This window comes from Pongo pygmaeus, chromosome 11 (genome assembly GCF_028885625.2).
Source record: "Pongo pygmaeus isolate AG05252 chromosome 11, NHGRI_mPonPyg2-v2.0_pri, whole genome shotgun sequence".
Taxonomy (NCBI): Eukaryota; Metazoa; Chordata; class Mammalia; order Primates; family Hominidae; genus Pongo; species Pongo pygmaeus.
The window spans coordinates 141,200,438-141,222,433 of record NC_072384.2 but is presented as its reverse complement, the minus strand read 5'-3'; the positions used below and the strand labels follow the sequence as shown (position 1 = coordinate 141,222,433).

General features: G+C 60.8%; 3 protein-coding genes across 19 annotated transcripts in view; 2 read left to right on the top strand and 1 right to left on the bottom strand.

The window, feature by feature from the left end:
- Nucleotides 1–733: 733 nt before the first annotated feature.
- Nucleotides 734–11,155, bottom strand: RNPEPL1 (arginyl aminopeptidase like 1). 2 transcript variants are annotated; one of them, XM_054479282.2, is made up of 11 exons: nucleotides 10,373–11,155; nucleotides 6,885–7,025; nucleotides 6,189–6,340; nucleotides 5,545–5,661; nucleotides 5,088–5,323; nucleotides 4,808–4,921; nucleotides 4,294–4,406; nucleotides 3,824–3,932; nucleotides 2,671–2,868; nucleotides 2,446–2,588; nucleotides 734–1,862 (listed from the first exon to the last, which is right to left on the bottom strand). In XM_054479282.2, the coding sequence occupies exons 1-11, from the start codon at nucleotides 10,901–10,903 to the stop codon at nucleotides 1,569–1,571; spliced, it is 2,148 nt and encodes a 715-aa protein (XP_054335257.1). In that variant the 5' UTR covers nucleotides 10,904–11,155; the 3' UTR covers nucleotides 734–1,568. The 2 variants fall into 2 exon arrangements, with proteins under 2 accessions (XP_054335257.1, XP_054335255.1); XM_054479280.2 differs by having other exon boundaries at nucleotides 2,671–2,901; nucleotides 10,373–11,083.
- Nucleotides 7,183–9,479, top strand: LOC129032141 (uncharacterized). Its single transcript, XM_054479292.2, has 2 exons — nucleotides 7,183–7,693; nucleotides 8,076–9,479. The coding sequence occupies exons 1-2, from the start codon at nucleotides 7,588–7,590 to the stop codon at nucleotides 8,621–8,623; spliced, it is 654 nt and encodes a 217-aa protein (XP_054335267.1). The 5' UTR covers nucleotides 7,183–7,587; the 3' UTR covers nucleotides 8,624–9,479.
- Nucleotides 11,156–11,626: 471 nt separating the features above from the next.
- The window catches only part of ANKMY1 (ankyrin repeat and MYND domain containing 1), a 106,229-nt gene continuing 95,859 nt past the window's right edge, over nucleotides 11,627–21,996 (top strand). For 8 of the 16 annotated variants that reach the window (XM_054479252.2, XM_054479266.2, XM_054479253.2 and 5 more), the window contains exon 1: nucleotides 18,651–21,623. In XM_054479252.2, coding sequence (XP_054335227.1) covers nucleotides 21,488–21,623 — 136 coding nt within the window. In that variant the 5' untranslated portion in view covers nucleotides 18,651–21,487. Of the gene's footprint in view, nucleotides 21,963–21,996 lie in introns of all 16 variants that reach the window. The other 8 variants (XM_054479273.2, XM_054479260.2, XM_054479256.2 and 5 more) reach the window with 5 other exon arrangements.

Below are 21,996 nucleotides of genomic sequence, written 5' to 3'. Positions count from 1 at the left end.
AACACATGTAGAGACAGCCCGAGACCCTAGACCAGAGTTGTCACTGCCACTGGAGGGGGGACTCATATGCCCTGGGGAGGGGAGGGGAGGGGAGGGGAGGGGAGGGGAGGGGCGGGGCATCCAGAACAGGAAGGAGGGTGAGTGGGACATTTGGTGTCTGGGGACTGGACGGTGATGGTATCAGGGTTACTTGCCCAGCACCTCCTGCCCTCCCCACTTCCTGGCTGCCATGTGTGGAGTGGAGCTGTGACTGGGCCTGGCCAGCAGGTTGGGAGAAGAGACGTGCTGCTTCTGGGCCACGGCATGTTGGCCAGGTGTGTGTGGCACTGAGATGGTGGTCACATCCTTGGGGACTCTGAAGGGCAGCGACACCTATCACCTGGGAAAATGGAAATCTCAATTCTCCAAAACGAAACATGCCTGTCACCTCGTACCCATCTTGGGAGAGGATCACCACTGAGGCTGGGATTTGGCTTAAGCCACACAGGTGAAGGCCCAGAGTGAAGGTGACACATGGCTTCCCTGTGACATCCAGAGGCTACTCAGGCCCAGGAGGTCCAGCCAAGGGGCTGGGCAGGATTCAGGAAGCCTGCTCTCAGGCTTGTGTATCAGAGGACGGGGCCACACCCAGCTCCTGACCAGCTCCAGGCCCCAAGTCCTGGCAGGCCAGCCCACCCTACACAGCCAGGAAGATGCAGAGGACAAGAGTCGCAAGAAAGCGCGGGAGATCAGGTTTGCAGAGTGGAAGTTTAATGGGACCATCACCGTGATACCCCATCACAGCAGTCCCAGGCTGAAGGCCCCAGGCCCCGGCCGCCTCTCCCAGCATGGTGGGCCTAGAGAGAGCACCAGCACCACCTCCCACTTTCCCTGGGGTATTGCTTTGCCCATGTGCCTCCCGCCCCAGGAAGCTACAAGAGACAGGCTGTCCTGTCCCCACACTCTCCCTGGGTCCTGGGACTCCCTGTTCTGAGGGGCTAAGGTTGCCTGGGGCCAGAGGGCCCTCCCCAGGGACAACCATCCTCTCCCTGTGTCCCCTGCCCCCACACTGAGGGAATGTCTGTGTCCTTGTTCCTCTGCCAGGGGACAACTGAGGCTGCCAACCCCAGGGGCGGGGTGCAGGGCTGTGCGGGGAGGGTGGCTCAGATCCCTGCAAGGAGGCGTGCTGCAGGGACAGCACAGCCTGGGCCCCCGGCAGACATTAAGGCACAGTGTGGCGGTCACCATAGGGCTGCTGGGGCCCTTGCCCCAGGGGCGGCACCTGGCAGGTGCTGGCGTCCGGGACTAGGCACAGCTGTCAGTGTTGAGACAGGAGGCATGGCGTGTGCGGGCTGGCCCCAGGGCCTGCAGTGCAAGAGAGCTGGGAGTGGGGAGGCCAGGTCCACAGGTCTCTGCCAGACACAAGGAGGTCCCTCTCCCCATTCTCCCTGCCTGGGAGAGCCCAGGGGAGGGGCTCGTGGGCCTGGGCAGAGCTCATGGCCAGAGCCGAGGCGCAGTCATGGCAGGCCTGGCCCACAGAAGGCACAATTGTGGTGTCTGGGAGGTCGAGGGTCAGCCCGCCAACAGGGCTAGGCAGACACATTGACGTCCCTGAGAGAGATGGCACTGCTGGGGGCCTCATCCCCAAGCAGCAGGGCCTGTGCGTCTGAGTCTGTGTCTGCTTCAGCCTTGCCCAGCTCTGTGCTGGGCTCTGAGGCGGGCTCTGTGCTGGAGCCCAGGCCCTGGGACAGGATCTGCTGGATGGCTCTGCGCAGGTTGGGGTGCAGCCGGCCCTGCGTCTGGTAGAAGACCTCCAGCGCGAAGGACTTGAGGGCACCAGTGCAGAGGTCCTCGTACAGCGGGATGGTGTACATGCGTGACATCTGCAGGAGGGGCACTCGGTCACACTGGTGGGCTCCCCAGGCCCCTTGAGCCAGCCCACCCTGCCAGCCCGGCCAGGCGGCCCTCCTGCCCCTGGCTTCCCAGCTTCATCATCAGGGCTGTGGCCTGGACTCCGGTGGCCAGGAGGCCTGCCCTTCCAGGCCGACCATGGAGGCCCCATCTCCAGGGAGCGTGGGCTGGAGGGAGCACATACAGGGAACAGGACAGCCAGGGTCCACAGGCCTTAGGGCTCTGGCCTCTCTCTGAGGAGCTGTGACGTCCCCTCTGCCCAGACCAGGACGCTGAAGGCCCAGGGCCCAGCAGGCTGTGATGGCCTGGACCCCAAACTCCTGCTCCCAGCTGGTCCCTTCCACAGCTTCTCCAAGAACTGGTGGAGTCCAGGCTGCCCTCTGGTACCTGCACCCAGTGCATGCCCCCACTCCCAACAGACCCCTACGTCTTCCCCGCCCCATTCTCCAGAATGTGCCTGGCCTGCCCCGAGGGCTCAGACTAGGGAGTCGGGTGGGACTCCCAGTCCGCACGGCTAGGCCGTTCCAGGCTGGCCCCCTGGGCAGGTGACCGTACCTGGCTCTCCAGGAAGCGCCGCACCCTGTGGAGGTCAGGATAGTAGTCGTTGCGGACCACGATCTGCAGCCAGCGGATGCGGATCTCAGCGTTCATCGAGTCCAGCAGGGAGGAGTAGCACTTGGACAGGCTCATCACCACCTCTGCAGGGCAGGGAGCAGGTCAGGGCTGGGCTGCCGTTGCACCCCAGCCCCTGGGCCACCCCCATCAGTTGCAAGGACTCACCCTGTGGCAGTGGGGACCCATCCAGGAGCCGGTCCAGGAAGAGTGCTGTCTGGAAGGTCCTCCACTTGGAGATGTCAATGGCGCTGGCCGAGGCAGCTGCCTGGTCCAGAGGTTCTGCAGTCCACAGCTGGAAAAGGGCCTCCACGGGCCGGGTCAGGCTGGATCCCTGAGACAGGTCCGGCTCAGCCAGCGGCGGGCCTGTGGCATTGAGCCAGCGCTCGAATTCCAGCCCTAGAGGGGAGAAGTGACCCTGGGGTCCCTGCCCAGGCTAGGGAGGGGCTGCCTGAGCAATCTGCCCAGGAGACCCCAGACCCTGAGTGTGTCCCAGGCAGGCGGCCTTCCAGGGACGTGGGCCATTCAGGAAGGCGGGGTCAGCTCCAGCCAGCACTGCCACTTGAAGCCACTGAAGGGGCTTCTGTGAAGGGGTACAGGGAGGCAGAGACTTGGGTTGGTGACCAAGGGACTCGCACCCACTCCACGCCTCTCCTGGGTGGAGGACAACGAACTAGTCTAAACCCAACCTCAGTGCTGGTGGAGGCCACCTGCACCACGAACCAGCAGGGGCGGGATGGGGGCAACAGGCTCTTAAGATGATATTCCTGCTCTTAAGGGGCAGTGCCCATCCCCTACACACAAAAAGCTCTTGATGCACTTGCTGTACCTTCCAAAACTTGGTGTCACCATGCACATCCCTCCCAGTGGCACCTCACCACCCTCCAGCAATTCTGGCCTCTCCCTCAATGTCTGAACCCTGCAGTGCCTTCCTGGGCCCCAAGCCCTCAGACCCTCAGGGACACCTTTACAAGTGACACATAAGCAGGGCTGGCTGCTGTTCTCCAGCTCCAGGACACCCCCGTCACCCGCCCTTCCTGCACCAGGCCCTTTGCACGCCTGGTTTCCATGGCCCGCTTCCTGGGAGTGCCTGACTCGGCCTGCTTAGCCTTGTGCCACCGCCCCCAGGCAGGCCCCCGACCCCAGCCCTGTTCTCATAGCATACCGGCCTGGGGCCCACATGGTCCAGCAAGGGTTGGCTGAAGGGACAGACAGTGAACTGACAGGGCTTTCCCCCAGGCGGAGCGGCCCCTCAGGCAGCAGAGGCCCCGCTGTCGTCACACCCATGGCTCCCTGGCTGCAGGGCGGGGGTCAGCCTCACCTGCCCGGCAGTCCACGCTCTGCTCCTTCAGCTCCGGGAAGAAGCTCAGGAAGGAGTCCAGCAGGTCCTGGGCCACCACGCTGGTGAACTTGTACTTCTCCACGTAGGCCTGTGTGGCAGAGGTGGGGCCTCAGCAGGCCTGGAGGGGCGGGGCACAGGCAGCCCCACCAGAGGCCTGCAGGGCACTGCAGCGCATGCGCCAAGGTACGTGCTGGGCACAGAGGCAGCTAGTGGGCACTGCGGAGCCAGCACTTGGCACACAGGCCCTGCCAAGGGACCAAATAGAGGGTGGGAGAAGGGGAGGTGGCAACCCAGGCACTCCCCACAAAGAAAGGCAGACTAGGTCCCAGCCAGGCTCACAGGCCCCTGCCAATTCCACCCCAACTGCCAGAAGAGCAGGCAGCCCTGTGAGCTGGGGAGGGGCTGGGGGCAGATGGCAGCAGGGCTGTCCCGGGCAGGGGGCTGCTCACTCGGAGAAAGTCATCAAAGCGCTGTGGGTCTCCGCAGAGCTGGGACAGGTAGTACACGAAGCAGTAGCCCTTCTCGTAGGTGAACAGGTTCATCAGGTGGCTGGGATTCACTCCTGCAAGGTGAACACCCACCTGGGCTGGTGTCCGAAACCACCAGTGTCCCATGGGACAGGCAGGGGCGGTGGTCAGGCTCCGAGGAGCAGCAAGGGCCAAGCGCCACTGTCCCTCACATGTCCAGATGTGTACTGATGCCCTGGGTGTGCAGCGGCAGGGCCTCTGGGAAGACTGAGGACTCACACACCACTGTGACTGGTGCTCAGAACCAGGGAGGCGGCAGTGGCTGTGGGAGCCTGGGGAGGCCTTGCCCTGGCCAGGGGCTCCCAGCTTGGCCTTGGCAGGGGTCCAGGCACAGTGCAGGACACAGAAGTCACAGCCAGAACACACGAAGGGCAGGCAAGGAGGCCTTGAGGGGTGACATCCCCAGTTCTGGGAGCGGGTCCTGAGGAGCAGGTACCTGGCTCCAGCTTGACCTGCAGTTTGCTGACCGGGCTGTCCTCTCCCAGAAGCTTCATCTGCCGGTGCAGGGCGTCCAGGCGGAAGGCAGTCTCCAGGCAGGTGAAGGCAGCACCTGGATGGGGTCCAGAGACAGAGGGGAGGTGAGGGGGTGTGGGGGGAGTCGGGGGAAGCAGGAGGTGTGGGTACCTGCAGCATGGCAGGGGAGCCAGGCTAGGCTCTCTGCCCCTGGCTCAGTGCCCAGGGCCCCCAGTGGCTGCCCTCCCCAGCCCCGGCCGCACCATAGGTCTCGGTGGTGATGCGGCGCTGGGCATAGGTGGCCAGGCCCTCGCTCAGCCACATCTCTTCCCACGTGGCATTGGTGACAGCGTTGCCGAACCAGCTGTGGGCCACCTCGTGGATGACATCGATGACCAGGAACTCATCGCTCTCCAGGATGGAGGAGATGATGAAGGTGAGGCAGGGGTTCTCCATGGCCACGATGGGGAAGGAGGGTGGCAGGAAGACAATGTCGTACCTGCACCGGGAGGGCGGTGAGGGTGGCAGACCTTGGGGCTCAGACTCCTGCCCCGCACACCCACACCCCACCTTCCACCCAGCAGGGATCAGCCTAGCCCCTGCAGTGAGCTCCGCTTCCTCCCCAGGAGATGGGGACAGGACACCCCAGGGGTCAGACGAGGGGCTCCCCCTCTGACTCCTCCTTCCAGCCAGCCAGGTCCACAGGTCCCCGGGGCCTACCTGCCCCACATGTAGGGCCCATACAGCCGCTCAGCTGCACTCAGCCACTGCTCCACTGCGCCCGACAGCTTGCTGGTGGCCGTGGGCAGGAGGCACGGCTCGGCCCACACGCGGCTCCTGTTGCATGCAGAGAGGGTGAGCTGAGGCTGAGCAGCCCCAGCCCCGCTCACCCCACCAGGCTCTCCCACTGCCCTGGGGCTCCAGTAACACCCACACCTCACCCAGCCTGGCTGACCACCCCAGCCCGCAGCCCGCCCTGCCTCACTGGATGGGCAGGCACCCTGGCCCTTCCCACAGCAGGGCAGAGCTATATTGCAGGGGCCACTTAGCTCATTTTATCTCTGGGCTGAAGGGACCAACGAAAGTGTGAGGGTGCCAGGCTGTGCGGGGGCCCTGGCAGGAAGGACCAGTTTGCAGGGCAGGCACTGGGTGGGCCAGGCTGCTGGGTCTGAGGGCACATGGGTGGGAAGGCCTGGCAGGCAGGGCCCTGGCGGTGGCACCAAGGCAGGGGCAGGGCTGGCCCAGAGCACCCAGAGGCCAGTAGGGGTCCTCAGCAGGGCAGCCGTGGACACAGGCCACAGACCCCCGGTGGGGCTCTCCCCAAGGCCTGGGCAGCCCCAGAAGGCCCCAGCAGGAGGCCCTACCTGGGCCCAATGTCTGCCGGCTTGAGGTCTCCGGCCACCAGGGCCACGAGGTAGGCGGGCACGGGGTGCTCCATGTGGAAGTGGAAGACGCCTTCTTCCTCCATGTATGCACTCCGGGTGGCACTCATCAGCACCTGCACCCCTGATGGCGCCTGTAAGGAGGCCGGACTGAGACCGGGTGGCCCCACCGTCAGCACACCCACAGCCAAGGCCAGGGAGCCTGTCAGGCAGCCCCATATTCGTAGCAAGAAACCCTACATCCCCATCAGGGAACGTTTCTGTCAGAGAACTTCTCTCCAAAGAACTGCCACCCTCCACTCGGAACCCCTAGCTCCCAGCCTGCAAACCTCGTCCCAGCACAGAGGGTGCTGCCAAGCTTGGGCCCGGTGACCCACAGACCCCACTGGGGATCAGCAGCTCTGTCTGGAGACCCCTTGTCTGGGGACCCTGCAATCCCACTGGGGACTCACCCTGGGTCCAGGACTGACCCCTCAGGCCCGTTGGAGGCAGCCCAGCTTCCCCCGTTCCCTGCAAAGTGGCTCCTCCCATAGAGTAGGGAGGGTGGGCTCCTGCTAGCACTGTGGCCTGCTAGCAGCTGGGGCCACAGCCCAGGCAGGTAGGAGTAAGGGGGAGGCGGCATGGCCAGGCCGCTGGGCTGTCCTGGGAGCAAGGTGACAGCAGCTGACGGCCGCTGACCTTGACGACGGCAGAGTAGGTGCACTTCACGGCAGGCGTGTCGAAGCATGGGAAGAAGGAGCGGTTGCACACGGAGTGGCCCTGGGTGAAGACGAAGGGCTTGGCGCAGCCATAGGTCAGCTCTGGGTCCAGCCACCAGATCTGTGGGCAGGATGGCGCATCAGCAGACGGCCACCCAGCTGAGGTGCTGGGCCCTAGCCACTGGGCAGCAGCCTGAGAGAAGGCAAGAGGCTCTGGGAGGGGACAATGGCCAGATTATCTTGCTGGGTTCATCGAGGGCCAATAGCCACCCCCTAGCCTTCACTTGCCTGCCTGGGCAGGGAGACATCCGGGGCAGGTGACCCAGGGTGTGGCCTGCACTGTGTCATCAGGGCCAGACCCCAACCCAGGCAGGAGGCCCTGTGTCAGGGAGCCGACAGGGGCATCTCCCAGCTAAAGCCAGGGCGAAGAAAGGGAATAGCCCATTATTACATTATCTTAGCTTCCATAGGGAAACTGAGGCACAGTCGGGACACACTCAGTCCAAATTCCCAGCAGTTTATTTGGTCATGGCCAGGAAAAGGAGCCTGAGATGTGGACCTGGGAAGCCAGAGCCTCCTGATGGCTACGCACTGGTAGGCAGCACGCCCGGGCCCAGAGCTGCCCTGAGCCCAGGCAGCCTCGCCTGGAGGGAACCCGCAGGAGACAGGCTCCAGGCCAGGGGATGGCAAGCAGGGAGTGGAGGCCAGGCCAGAGGCCCCTGCTGGCAGCAGACAGGAGTGGCCAAGGGAAGGATGGCTGGGGCTGCTGCCTGGAGGCCGGGGGCTGCGGTGAGTGCTGTGGAATGGGTGTGCTCATAGCAGCTGCTATCCACCTAAGGTCACCCCCTCCCACCCCCCACCCCGGGCAAACCTCTCATCTGCACCATAGCTGTTGAGGCTTTCCTCACCCCTAGATGCCGAGGCCAGGCCCCAGCCCCACTGAGAAGCCTGCACCCCCGGGCCCTCCTGCCACTATCCTGCTGCACCCATCTCATCTTCCTTCCAGGAATTCTGATCTCTCCAGTGAGGGCAGCTCAGAGTCTGGGAGGGGGACCCTCTTCCAACCACAGCCACATCACCTTCATCCCAAGTCAGCCCTGCACGTCATCCCCACCCTCCCCTCTGCCGGAATGAGATTGTCAAGGCAAACTGAATTGCTCCTCATGCACAGGCCCTCCCACGACCATGAGTGGAAGACGCCCCCAAACACTTCTGAGAGTGGACGAGTGGAATCCACAGCTGAGGGCCGCCACTGAGGGCCTGGAGGATCCCAGACCAGGAGGGCTGCCTCCCCAGCAGACCCGGCCAGAACCCTACCAGCACTCTCAGATTGCTTCCAAACTTCCTGTTGGTGCCCTGGCCCTGCCCCGGCCGGGCAGCAAGGCAGCACAGGCGTCTCCCATTCCTGCTGAGCCCTGGGCTGCCAGCGTGTTCAGGGCCCACCTGGGGAGCCATTCACAAACGCAGCCTCCCCCTTGCGGGGGCTGGGACCTAGCAATCTGTATGAAGGAACTTCCCTGCAGGAGTCTCCTCAACCCTTCAGCCTGCACGGCCCCCTCACAACTACTCCTCCTGCGGCCTTGCCTCACCCTCCTGAGGCCCTTCTCAGGCTCTGCCCACTCACACCTCTCCCTACTGCCCCATGTCCACCCCACAGCCTCAGTAGCCTGGCTGCCTTCCCAGGTACCAGCAGGGCCCACAGCTCCCCACGTGCCCTGAAGTGAGAGGCTGGGGCAGACCCCCAGACAGGACAGGCCCTGCCCCACAGATAGGTCACCAATCCCCGTCAGGGCACCCGGGCACAGGTGCTGATGGGCTGGTGGAAAAGGAACAAGGCTGAAGGGCTCCAGATGCTGCAGGGCAGGAAGAACGCTGTTCTTGCTGGGGTCGGGTGGGGTGGAGTGGGGGTGCGGGAATGGGCCCAAGCATCTGCAGCACCTCCAAAAAGCCTCTGGGGGCCTGGGGCCCACTGCAGGGCCTCCCAGGGAGCTCCCGCTGCATCCTCCCTGGCACAGGGACAGGCTTAGGGATTTGGGCCTGAGTCCCTGGAACATGCAGGAAGAGAAGGGGACTCCACGTGTGGCCCCAGCCCCATGGCGCTCACATACAAAGGTACATGCCTGAGGTTAGAGTCGAATACTCTGCCTTCTGCAAGTGGGGCAGCTCATAGGCCAGGTGACGCTAGGCCCCCTGTCCACAGCCTGCCAACCCTGACACCACTCAGACTTTGGGGACTATGCCACCCTCCCTGCCCAGAGCACCCAAGGGCCACCCAGTAGGCCATAGGAAGCCAAGAGACAATGGCCACCCTTGCCCACTGGGCCCCGTTCACAGCAGCCTGCTGAGGGCCCTGGTCCGGCCACTCTGCAGGCCAGTGTCGGGCGGACCAGACACGTGGGCTCCAAACACGGATCAAGGCCAAGGAGAAGCCCATCCCTCAGTTCTCACCTGTCATACTGGGAGGCATACTTGCCACCTGTCAGAGCCCTGGAATACCACAGCAGGGGTGGGGCCAGCTGGCCAGCGGCCTGCACACCCACAGGGGTTCTGGGAAGAAGGTGAGGTGGCAGGTCCTGCTTAGGGCTCCTGGGAAATGTACAGGAAACCCATAGGGGTGCACTGGTCTGGGTTCTTCCTGCCCAGATGTTACCTTGGCTCTTTGTGGCCTGACGCCTCCCTACCACCTCTCCACCACCCTGTCCATTTATGTGCCGTGAACAGTGACAGCTGGACTTCCCAGCGCCTCCACAGCTGTGTGTGTGTTGCATATGTCGGGTGTCACATGTGTGCCGTCCATACCACCTAGGGATGCAGTATGAACCCCCATGCTGTAGGCAGGAAAGGCTCTGCTCCATCCTGTACACACCCCCACTGGTGGAGGTGGAGGCGGTGCTGCAGCCACAGCGCCAGCCTCAGCCACCTGGCCTTTCTTGCAGTCTCTGGAGTGGTGGGTACCCAGTGTGCAAGCCCTGCAGAGCCTATGTGTGTCTATGTTGGGGTCGCGGGGCCCACTGGTCTCAACACTCCACCAGTGCTGGCCAAGGGAGCCCCAAACCGAGCATCACAGCCTCCATGGCCCTTTCCTCTGCCTCTGGCTTGGACTCATCTGCAGGCCCTGGTCACATGGAGGCCCTTCCGCAGCTGACACTCCAGCCCAACCCTCGGTGCCAGGATCCTGCAGATGTACACCTTGGTGGGTGACAGAAGCTGCTCATGTCCCCAGGCAGGGACCGAACACCTGAACGGGAGGCTTCCCTGAGTGACATGCTGTCCCGTGTCCCCGCAGGACTCCGGCCTCTATCCAAGGGTCCTAAGGGCTCACAGGCAACAGCTGGGAATCACCGGGGTAGGGGGAGAGGGGCACCTGTAGGGCGCAGATTCGCGTCCCTCAGCCCGGCCTTGCGGCGAGAGGCCGCTAGCAGCGCCCTGCGGACCGGCCCGCAGCCCCGGCGCCCGCCCCGGACTCACGGCGGGGGCGTCAGTCGAGGTGTACCGCAGGATGACCTGGAAGGGCTGGTGCGCCTGCAGCTCGGGCGGCAGCGTGACGGTGAGCGAGGAGCCGTAGTCGGTGAACGGGTCCACCCTGAAGGCCAGCGGACAGCAGATGGGCTCGGAGCCGGGCGCCTCGGGGAAGGCGGGCAGCGGGGGCGGCGGCGCGGGCCCCGGCCCGGGGGCGGAGAAGGAGAAGGCGAAGGCGCAGGGCGTCTCGGCGGCGGCGGGGGCGCGACGGAAGGCGGCTGAGTGCAGGCGCAGGGCCGGGTGCGCGTCGAGCACGAGCGCGCGGGGCGCGGGCCGCAGCGCGCACAGCTCGAGCACCAGGCAGCCGGCCAGCTCGCGCGCCTCGGGCCGCAGCTCCAGGCCCAGCTGCAGGTGGCGGAGGCGGAAGAGCTGCGCGCTGGAGGCCGAGGCCACGTCCAGGGCGGGCGGCGGCTCGGGCGGCGGGCGGACGGGCGCGGCCTCGGCGCCGGGCGCCTGGCGGCAGCAGCACTGCGCGGCCATGGCCGCCGGCGCTAGGTGAAATCCATGGGCGGCGGCCGCGCCGGGCCGCGGGCAGCGGGCGAGGGGCGCCGGGCGGCGGCGGCGGGGCGCGGGCACAACAGGAAGTCGCGCCGGGAGCCGCCCGGCCCGGCCCCGCGCCGTGCGCCGCCCCGCTCGGGCTCCGCTCGGCCGCCGCCGGGGGCGCTGTGCGCGGGGCCGGGGCGCGGGGCCGGGGCGCCGGGCGGGGAGGGCCGGGAGCCAGGGGCGCGGGGAGCCGGGGACTCGAGCGCGGCGCGGGGCCGGGGCGCTGTGTTGGGAGCCGAGGCGCGCGGAGCGGCTGAGCAGCACCCCCAGCCCTTCGCTCCCTCCCCGGGCGGCGCCCGGGAGATCCCAGGAGGCGGGATCGCTGCTCCTTCTCAGACACTGCCGGCCAGGCCTCTGGGGCAGCCGCTGAAGTGACCCGGGAACCTTGGGGCCACCGGGGCAGGCTGCTTCCAGGTGTGGTTCGTGTTCCCGAGGAGCGCAGCGTCGCGAACTCAATGTCATCCTTTCATCTGGGGCTACGGGCAGGGCAGGATTCTCCTGGCACCCCTGCCACTCCCCCAAGTCTACAGATGTGGTCTGTGCTGTGGGCCCTGCGGTGCGAGGAGCTCCGGAGCCTTCACGCAGCGCTGTCAACTACAGCACCCACCAACCACGTGTGGCCATTTAGATGCGAATTAAATACAGTTAGGAGTTTAGTTCCTTCGTGGCAGGTGGAGTGAGTGAGTGTGTGTGTCTTGCTGGGAGGAGTGGCTAATGGACAAAGCAGGCAGGAATCATTTCCACAATCGCAGAAGTTCCTCTGGGCAGTGCTGGGGACCTCTCATTTGGGAGCCCTGTGCTGGGGTACGAACGAGGGCCTGGCCTGCCTGTCCCCACCCCATCCGCCAGGTCCACCCTTCCCAACGCCATTCTCTGTGGACCTTGCGAAGGCTGCCCAAGGCTGAGCCTGTCCAGGAGCCTGAGCCCCGAGGGAAGGGGTGCTCGCCTGGCAGAAGCTGCTAGTGAGCTCACAGCGGGTGAATTTTGAGGCTGTGGAATAACAGGGGCCACCATGATGTCGCTGTTGTCATCAAGTAAGAATTCAAATTCCTAGGGACAAGGGGCTTCTGGGGCTGGGGAACTATCCAGGAACCCAGGACACCTCTCTCTTCTGCTGCATTGAGGTGTGGCCGTGCAGGGCTGGATTCGCGTACCGCACTTGACTCAGCGTCAGCCCTGAGTAGTGTTTCCTGTGTCTGGACTCAGTCTCCCCATTGTGTAACCCTCTGTGTCTACCCTCCTTCCGTGGGGGCGGGAAGGAAGGCTGAGAGGGAGAGTGTGTGTTCACGTCTGCGGGACAGAGCACTGAGGCATCATTTCAGTTTTCCCATAGGACCTCAGGTCCCCACGTGCCCTCTTTAGGGACACGGCCACGATCTTGGGGCACCCATCCCAAACTCACCAGGAACCCCTAGGCTTACGCAGTCACTCAGAGGTGTGGATCAGCCTCGCATCCAAGGCTGACAGGGAAGACAACTGAGATGGGACCCTCCTCACTGCCCCCAGCGCCCTGCCCGGTGGGGCCCTGCAGTGCCAAGGGCGGACTGTTTTCGATGGCACCCCCAGTTCTACCGGGCTCTCCAGAGCCCACCGGGTCATGTTCCTGGCTGGAAGAACCTCAGTTCTGCACACGCGGTGCCACACTAGCTGGGCCTGGCCGTCCGGGGGGCAAGTCACCACAGGGAGTTTGGGGTCTTGCCACCCAGAGCCCCGCATTGGACTCAGGGAGCAGAGGTTGGGGTCTCGCCCTGGGCACCTCTCCGCGGCCAGTTCTGCACACAGGAGTCCAGAGTTGCTGTGGCACCTCCTCCCCGGGGGTCCAGGGGAGCGCCTCCCACCGCGCACGTATGTGAGGAGCTGCCCTACTGCACCCCATGGTGCGGGAGGCGCGGCTGAGCCGAGAGCGCGGGGTCTGCAACTGAACCGCGGGAACCTCTCGCGCCAGCCCCGCCCCGCCCGAGGAGGCCCCGCTCCCGCCTGCCTGACACCCCCTGGCGGCGGGAGGCTACGCGGCATCCAGGCCTGGGCAGGCACCTCTGACTTCTCTAACCCTGGCAGAGGAGCCTGGACGTCGCGACTGTCAGCTCTGGCTTTCTCCCACAGGAGTTTTCATACTCCAGCTTTTTGGTGATCAGCGCAGTGACGTGCTGCGCGGCATCTTTACCCCAGCCTTCCCCTGATGCACCCGAGGGAGGGGTTCCTGGCTTCACTCAGTAGGAGGTGGGTGGGGCATGGAGGGTTCTAGCAGGCTGGGGAGGGCAGCAAAGCTTCCAGGAAGAAGCAGTGTTCAGACAGGGCCGCGTCCTCCCCGGACAGAGGACCAGGGAGCTACCAGTTCTCAGACGGAGCTGGTGGGCTAAAAAGGTCTGATGTGACCCACAGGTGTCCTTCAACCTGGCCGGGGCCCTGCTGCCCTTGTCCCCTTGTCACCAGGGCCAGGTCAGCAGGTAAAGGGTGTGCCCTGCCCTGAGGCAAGGGCAGCCGAGGTTTTCATCAGGGTGCTGTGAGCAGGCCTGAGCCGCGGGGGAATCCGCAGGCCCGGGTCCTCCCTCCTCTCCAAGCCACTGTTCCTCACCCGCTAGTGGAGACCGGCGGCTGCTTCCTTCCGGGCTGATGAAAAGGTTGCATGAGTCATGAGCTTATCTAGAGAGGCCAGCGGCAGGCAAGCCCTCCACAGAGATGGGGGCTGCCCTGAGCACCAGCTTGTGATGGGGGCCGCGGTCCACAGCGATGGGTGGTGCTGACTGGTGACACAGGGCATAGAGGGGCAGCGAACAACAAGCTGTGGCCTATGCTTGAGGCCCAGGTACACAAGGCGTGGGGAGGGAGAAGGCCCTTCTCACTACTACCCCCACGCTTGGCTGACAAAACCCGTGCTTCCCATCCCCCCAGCTTTGGGCTCTGCTGCATCAGAGATGTTTGGTCCCCAGGTGGGATGCTTTTGCTTAGGAACATAACCGGGTCTCACTGGGAGGGTGGCTCAGACACGGCCCAGCCACGGAAGCATGAGACAACACAGGGCTGGCTCTGGCAGGTGGGCATGGGGCATTGTGAGGCTTGGGGGCCAGGAAGACTGGTACCTCCTACTTCTCTCTGGTGGTGCAGTACAGGTAACGGAGGCCACAGCACCTGTGTGGGCAGCCATGCAGGGCCTGGGGCCTTAAAAATGAAGGATCGAGTCACGCCACCAGGTGAAGGCCATAAGCAGCTTAGGCACTGGCTGAGGGTAGAACATGGAACAAGTATTGGAAAAGGCAGATAAGTGCCAACCACAGTATTTTATTCATTGCTGCATACAGAATGTAAATGTGTGTAGTTGTATATATTAACCAATGACGTTATCTGTGATTCACATGTATTACACACATTTTCCTTTTCCTCCCCCACTCTTATTTAAGGAGTGTTGATTCTAGGATAGTCTTTAGGCCACAGGATGTCCAGGAGAGGTTGTGTCTGAACTAGAGAAGGAATCAAAGTGCTCGGATGCCTCCAGTGGTGGCTCATGGGGCTCCACCCTCACACCGCGGGAGAGGCAGCACCTCGTTGGCTTGACAGTAGCTATGTGACTTTAGGTTGGGGTGCAATGTTGGTGAAACAGGTCGAAGTAGGAGAGGGGTGCAGATGCTGGAGGCCTCCCGGGTTCCCTCACCAGGCCGTCTGTCAGCACAGCCTCCTTCTCCCCTGCCTGTCACAGGAGGGGCTTCCCATGTTCGGTGCCCAGATGAGACCAGTGAGAGGTCCGGGAGGCGGGAGGAAGGAGATGCATTGTGGCTTCAGCAGCTGGTGGGCAGGAGGCTCTGCTGGCAGCTCCAGGTGCCCTCCAGAGCCAGGACATCAGGCAGTGGGGATCTGGGTGGCAGGTCCCTGTGACTCCCCTATATCTCATCTCCTGTCCTTGGCTCCCCAGCCTTCTCCCTGCATTCAGTTTCTTTCTGCCCAGTTCCTTAAGTGGTTTCGATTTTCCTGACCAAGCCTTGTTTAATAAGCTGAGCTGACCAGAGGGAGAGGATGGAGCAGATGGTGGTGCAGGGGTCTGTGTGGTCTGATGCGCAGACCCTTGCCCCACCATCAAGAGGGGACAGAGACCCTCTTGAGCTGCGTTTCAGGAAGATGGGGCTTAACTGGGAAAAATGAAAACTTAGTGTGGAGGCGAGTGCACTGGGCGGCCGTGGTGCAGGGGGACCATGGAGCTCAGAGGGCACTGGTGACAGGACCACAGACTGGGCCCTTCAGCCTGCCACTGAGGTGGAGGATTCGCTTGTGAAGAAAACAGTAGGAAGGATGGAAAACCATACTTCCTAGAGAGGCATCTGGAGCAGTTTCAGTTTTGATTGCTGTTATTACTACTGATAACTGAGCAAAAGTGGTGATGATGCTTGAGAGAAATTTCTGCAACCCATAGTCAATAATTATATGTACAGCCAAGTACAGCGTGTGCTCATTTCTCCCTCGATTTTTGAATCTGCAGTTTACCAAAGCTGCCAATGCTTTCTTCTTGTTTATTATTTTATTGCAGCAAATTCCAGATGTCTCCAACAGGAAAATATACAACCCTCTTGCCTTTGATGATTATTCTTATGATTTCAGGCATTAAAGAGGTTATACATCATAATGACATGGCAGACAAAATAGTCAAGGAACACAAAACTGTTATGACAGAATTCATGGCACACGATTAAATGGAAAGAGGTGAATGTGGGTGACACTGTGAAGGCCTCGAATGGGGAGCTCCATCCTGAAGACACAGTCCTGATGTGTTCCAGTGAGCCTCAGTCGATGTGTTTATATAGCAACATCTAATCTGGATGGAGAGACAAATCTAAGACATGGCAGGCTTTGCCAGAAACAGCTGAAATGCAAACAGAAAACCAGCTGTTAGGCCTATCTGGAAAAATAGACCGTGAAGCACCTGATCGTCATTTCAATAGCTGAGCTTCCTCCTAAGTGGTAAAAGCCCTGTTCCAATTGGGTCTGACCAGGTCTTGTTAAGAGGTACACAGCTTAGAAATGCTCAGTGGATTGGCCGGGCGAGGTGGCTCACACCTGTAATCCCAGCGCTTTGGGAGGCCGAGGCGGGCGGATCACGAGGTCAGGAGATCGAGACCATCCTGGCTAACACAGTGTAAACCCCGTCTCTACCAAAAATACAAAGAAATTAGCCAGGCATGGTGGCGGGCGCCTGTAGTCCCAGCTACTCAGGAGGCTGAAGGAGGAGAATGGCATGAAGCTGGGAGGCGGAGCTTGCAGGCTGAAGCAGGAGAATGGCATGAAGCCGGGAGGCGGAGCTTGCAGTGAGCCGAGATGGCACCCACTCCAGCCTGGGCGCCAGAGTGAGACTCCGTCTCAAGGAAAAAAAAAAAAAGAAATGCTCAGTGGATCACTGGCATAGTTGTTTATACTGGCTTTGAAACTCCTGCAGAAATCTGTCAAATCACCTCAAGAGATCAGAGGTTAAGAAAGTGACAATGGGCGAGTCTCCCTTTGGTTCCTGCTGCTCTGGTCATGTCAGTAGTGAGCTGCGTGGGAGCCGTGCTATGGAATAAAAAGTACGGTGACATTTGGTACCTGAAAGAGGATTCCAGCTCACAGCATTGTGTTTGACATACTGGTATTCATCATCTTATAACAGAACCTCATCCCATTAGTCTGCTGGTCACTATGGAAATTGTGAAATATATTCAGGCCCAGTTTATAAACTGGGATCAAGATGTGCATTATAAAGTAAATAGTGTCCACACCATGGCCAGCACATTCAATCTCAGTGAAGAACTTGGGCAGGTAAAATTTCTATTTTCTGATAAAATGGGAACCCTCACTTGCAATATTAAGACATATAAGAAGTATCACTGCAGGTGTCACTTATGGTGCAACACCTTCTTCCATCCGAGCCCTGATATTTTAATGACCCCAGTTTATTGGAGAACATTGAGAATAGCCATCCCACATAAAACTATATAAAGCAATTTCTTACCCTGTTATCTGTGTGCCACACTGTTATCCCTGGAAATAATATAATCTACCAGGCTTCCTCCCCAGATGAAGCAGCTTTAGTGAAAGGAGCAAAAAAACTCGGCTTTGTTTTCACTACAGGAACACCATACTGTCACCACAGAAGTTATGGGTGAAAAATTCGCTTTTGAAATTCTTAATGTCCTGGAGTTCTCTAGTAATAGAAAAATGAGGCTGGGTACCGTGGCTCATGCCTGTAATCCCAGCACTTTGGGAGGCTGAGGTGGGTGGATCACGAGGTCAGGAGTTCGAGACCATCCTGGCTAACATGGCGAAAGCCCCCAACTCCACTAAAAATACAAAAAATTAGCTGGGTGTGGTGGCACACACCTGTAGTCCCAGCTACTCAGGAGACTGAGGCAGGAGAATCACTTGAACCAGGGAGGCGGAGGTTGCAGTGAGCCAGGATTGCGCCACTGCACTCCAGCCTGGGCAACAGAGACTCTGTCTCAAACAAACAAAAAAAAAGAAAGAAAAAGGATGTCCCTAACTGTCCGAACTCCTATGGGACAGCTCCAGCTGTACTGCAGAGGGGCTGGTGAAGAGAATAATTCCCCAATCACCCAAGTTGCCCTTCAACAATGTCTTCATCAACAGCTTTCTTGATCTAAATGTCCCACGTGGGTATGCATTTTCTCAAACAGAAGCCATCTGTGGTCACGCAGGAAGAACTAGTCCGTTCTTATGACACTACTAAAACACAAGAAGAGTTGCTTTTCCTGATTTCACCTATGACTCAGATTCTGATTACTGTAGTCTGTACTCATGTCCTTCTGGTAGAACGCGCCGGCACCCCCAAACACTCAAGATTCTGGAGTATAAATAATGGAGGACCCCTATTTGCTTTTTCTTAATTTGTCTTCAATGTTTTACCAAATGTATTTCTTTTTGTGTCTGTAAGATAATTTGTGCATCAGCTCAGCCAGAAATATAAAATTAAAAGCACTATGTTTCACACACACACACACAAAAAGGAAAACTCGATATGACAGTGAGGAAGAAGGGTAAAGACCAGCCTTCTGTATCAGTGCAGGAATATCCTTCCTCCAGGCAGCAGGCCTTCAAGCTTCAAGCCTCAGGGTCCAACCCTAAGGCTGGGGGCTCTCCCTGCAGGCAGGACTGGGCCTGGAGGGCCTCCTCATACTTCTGGAGCTGAGACCAGAAGCCCGGGTTCGGTTCTGCTACCGGGCGAGCGCTCTTCACCATCTGCAAACAAGAAGTGCATTGAATAACCCCAAGTCGCGCTAATGGCCAGAAAGGGCCAAGGCGGGCCCAGCTCTAAGAGTGGGCCCCGCCCAACCCGGAAGTGCCTCTCTGCTTCCCTAAGCCCGCCCTTACGAGAGAGACCCGCCCCTCCCGGAAGTGCCTCTCCCAATCCCGAGGCCGGCCCCGCCCGGAAAAACGCGTCCCCGGAAGACACGCCCCTCTCGAAACACCGGACCCCGAAAAGGCCCGCCCACCTGGAAGGCCTGCGCCAGGCTGAGGCCGCGGTGCCGCATGAGGTAGGCGGTGCAGACGGCGGCCGAGCGGCTGCGGCCGTTCTTGCAGTAGACTAGGCAGGCGCCGCCGGCGCGCACCGCGGCCTCCATGGCGGCGCACGTGGGCTCCAGGTGCGCCAGCAGGTCCTCAGCCGGGTCGTCGAACACGGGCACGCGCAGCTCTGCCACGCCGGGAGCGCGCGGGCTGGGCTGCTTGTGGGAGACGTTGACGCACAGCGTGACTCCCGCTCGTGCCAGCTGCTCCTCCGCGCCCGCGGCTCGCGCGCTCCCGAGGAATAGTGCGGGCGCGACGCGCACGAACGGCGGAGGTACGGCCGAGGCGGCCCCGCGGCGCCCAGCTTCTCCCGGTCCCATGGCGCCCGCCGAAGAGTCTGTTTTTGGGCCTTGAGGATCTATTTTGGTGGCTCAGGCGCCCGCCCAGGAGTCTGTTTGTGGGAGCCGGGCGGGCCGCCGGGCCCCCCGGGTCCTAGAGGCCTCCGAGGTGGACCAGGCCGGGGCTTGGGTCTCCCGTGGGCGCCGGGCCGGGGCAGGGGGCTTGGGTCTCGTTGGGGCCGGGGCATGGCGGGAGGCTTGGGCCTCACCAGGGCGCCGGGGCCTTGGACCGCTCTGCGTCCTGTGTTCTCTGTCCCCGGGCGCCGTCCTCTGCGCCTGCGGCCTGTGGCACTGGGCTTGCGCCTGTGGCGCTTGTGCGCAGCGCCCTGCCGGCTCTACTGCGGCGCCTGGCGCGGAGGCGTGGCTTGGCCGGGCCTGCCCCCTTCGCGTCCGCGTCGTTCGGCCAGGGCCCGGTGGCTGCCCGGTGCACGTGGACGGCGGGCTGCGTGGTTCCCGTGTCTGCCCTCTTTCACTAGTGACTGCGTTGTCGGTTTTACGTTTATTCCTTTTTGTGGCCCGCTTTGTAATTGGTGCATTTTTTTCTATGTATTGTAACACATGGCTCATAAAACTAATTTCTATTTTCATCACTTCTTCATAGACCACACTGTTCCTTTTGCTGTTTCTAAGTAATTTATTGGGGTCAGCATTGTAACTTTAAAATATTTAATATCACTTAATGTCCATGAAATTGCCATTTAAGACCCCTTCAATTTTTCTGACATCTGGTAATTTTCTGACGTCTGGTAATTTTCAGGCAATGGATACAGTGCAAAGCAACTCTTACAGCCCTGCAGACATTTAGCAATTGAAGTTTCAGTTGCATACAGTCTCTCTCTGGGTTATCGTCATTGCTTTGTCCATCAGCCATCTAGCTTTGGTAACTGTCAGATCTTTATTGCAGCCTGGGGTTCACTCTTGAGCTAAAGACTCAAATATGTCTGCAGCCAGGTCTTCACTGGTTGCAGCTCCAGACATCACCTCCGTGGAGGTCTTACCAGCATCTGTTTTCCACTTCCTCCACCCTAAGGAAGGACTCCAACTTTCCTAGGATGGAGGAGTGGAATTCCTTTTTTTTCCCTGGCGTTCATGGGAGCCATTGATTAGGTTGGGACATTGTCTTCCTCCACCTTCTAGGAGTTGGCTCTGTCTCTGGCCAAAAGTAAAGGCCACACTCCCGTGACTGCTCTGGGAATGAGCTTGGTGTCTAATAACCCATGAAGGAGAGAGCACTTTGGAAGGCTCCTCTGTTCTCTCATGGCCATAAGGGGAAGCCAGCCTTGGGTGAAAGCAGAGGAGATGGGAGAGCCAAGGTCCTTGATGCCAGTGTTGGGCCACTGAAATGAATCAAACAAAACCTGAAGTCCCTCCTCCTCCTGGACTGTTTCATGAATCATCATAACCGTTTATGGTTGGAGGATGGTTGAGGTGGGTTTTCTGCTCCAAAGCCTGCTACTTGAACCATGATGTTCCCACCCCATTGAGGTAATAATAGATTGGGAACCAATTCATCATAAGTGTCTGCTTCTCATTGCCACACTTAGTCTGGGCCAGCCTCTGTCTCCTGGACTTGGTGCTAGTCCCCCACAGTGTAACCAGAATGTGTTTGCTAAGAACACAGGGTTTCTACATGTTGGTTCTGACTCCTTAGCAAGTTGTAATTCACAACTAATGTGGGTTGTGAAATCAATTCTGTGGGTCATGATCAGCATTTTAGTTTTTAGAGAAATAATAGACTACATGAAAATATTAGAGTGCATGCATGTAGTATGGTGAACTTTTAATGAAACATTTTTCTGAGTGGTTTGTACTGGGTCGTGGTATAAAATGAGATTTTAGAGAGAAGTGAACTCAACAGACAGGCACTGGCGTGTGGAGGCAGTGCCCCTAGAACCCCAGAATCCTGGCCCAGCTTTAGTCCTTAGTCCCCGGAAAGCTAGCCAGTGGGGAGGGCCAGGGCATCGGCTCTTCACACCCCCTGCCCTGTTCTCAAAGGCAGTCTGGGTTGAGAAACGCAAGCCCTGCACTTCCAAGAGCCTCTCCCCTCTTTGCAGGAAGGCCCAGCTGTTTCCCACCATGGTGCCTCTGTACATCCCAGTCCAGTTCTTGAAATGCGCTCTGTAGCCTGGAGAGCTCCTGCGCATCCTGTGAAGCCCCATCAGGAATCCTCTCTCCTGCAGTCCTTCCCCGAGACCCTCGGTCAAAGACAGCCAATCCCTCTTCTCTGCGGTGACTCCTGCGGCCTCCCTCATCTCGTTCCCTCCGCAGGCCTCGAGTTCGTTCCCCTTGCACCTTCCACATTTACTGAATGAACAAAGGCCGGGGCTGGAATCAGGCAGGGCTTGAGCAAGCCGTGGCTCCACGTGCTAGGTGATCAAGTTAATTAACACTTGGGCCTCAGTTTCTTCAGGTGTCCCACGGCGCTCCCCGTGCCCCCATCACGGGAGTGTTGGGGGAATTTGGCGCTTTCTCTCCCAGAGGTACTCGGCCCAGAGGTTGACCGGGTAAGGGGAAGGCTGGCACCGAGGCCCGCGGGGTGTTGGCCCTAAGCCGCTGAAGTCACAGAGGGCGGGCACGCCCGGAGGCGGGGCCGGGTGCGTCCTGGCGCTGGGATTGGCGGAGCCGGAGAGTGGCAGCGGGTATGGGGGCGGGGCTGTCTCCAGGGAAACGCGACGCTCTCCGGAGGCGCAGGGCTGGCGAGCAGTCGGGACGTCTGCGGTGGCTGCAGTACCGTCGGTCTCCCTGCTGTCCTGCGCGAGCTCTTCGAGCCTTGCTTGGTGCGGTCTCGCGACAGGGGCGCTGGGAGCCGGGGCTAGGGAGATCCTGGAGCTGCGTGGGGCGGCGGCGGGGGGGCCAGGCTCGCGGTCCCCACCCCAGGGAGGGGCCGAGGGGCTGGGGGTGTGGGGTTAGGTGGGCGCGGCGTCTCCCTAGCCCACCCTCGAGCGCTGGCTTCAGAGGCCCGTGGCTGAGACCCGCTGTTAGCGGCGCCTCCTGGGCGATAGTGGGTGCGGGCCTGGCCCGGCCATGTGGCCGCGACCGCCCTTGCTGTGATTCCCGCCCACGAAGGGACAGGGACACCTGGGGACGCGGGTGAAGTTTACCCATGGTTCCGACAGGTCTCCTTGAGGACTCCCAGGGATGGTGGGCCAG